Source organism: Fulmarus glacialis, unplaced genomic scaffold, assembly GCF_000690835.1.
Source record: "Fulmarus glacialis isolate BGI_N327 unplaced genomic scaffold, ASM69083v1 scaffold28732, whole genome shotgun sequence".
Taxonomy (NCBI): Eukaryota; Metazoa; Chordata; class Aves; order Procellariiformes; family Procellariidae; genus Fulmarus; species Fulmarus glacialis.
This window is the reverse complement of record NW_009196375.1, coordinates 10,116-10,429: the sequence shown is the minus strand read 5'-3', so window position 1 is coordinate 10,429 and position 314 is coordinate 10,116. Positions and strand designations below refer to the sequence as shown.

At 51.3% G+C, this 314-nt stretch overlaps 1 protein-coding gene across 2 annotated transcripts in view; it reads left to right on the top strand.

Annotated features, from left to right (window-relative positions):
* MRPL38 (mitochondrial ribosomal protein L38) overlaps positions 1–314 on the top strand; it is a 4,334-nt gene that overhangs the window by 588 nt on the left and 3,432 nt on the right. The window contains exon 2 of one of the 2 annotated variants that reach the window (XM_009572188.1): positions 214–314. In XM_009572188.1, coding sequence (XP_009570483.1) covers positions 214–314 — 101 coding nt within the window. The remainder of the gene's footprint in view (positions 1–213) is intronic. The other variant, XM_009572189.1, reaches the window with a different exon arrangement.

Sequence of the window (314 nt, the reverse complement as noted above, 5' to 3'; positions counted from 1 at the left end):
CGGGCCGCCCAGCCTCTGCGTCTGGTGGTGCGATGGGCTGGGGGAGGAGGAGGGAGCAGAAGCGTGGAGGTGCAGAGGGAAGGCAGAGGTGGTAGAATCGGGTCTCTGATGTCTGGAAGTTTGTGTCACTTTGACACTTTAACATTTTGCGGGGGTTTTGTGTTTGGGTATTTTGGTATTCAGATTTTTTCACATACATGATTTTTTCGCCCCTCTCTGAAGAGCCAAAGACTGACATCAGCCTACCACATGGTAAGCTGCTGCGGGCAAAGGAAATCAAGGAAAGAAAAAAGATCCTGAGGGAGAACCACCAG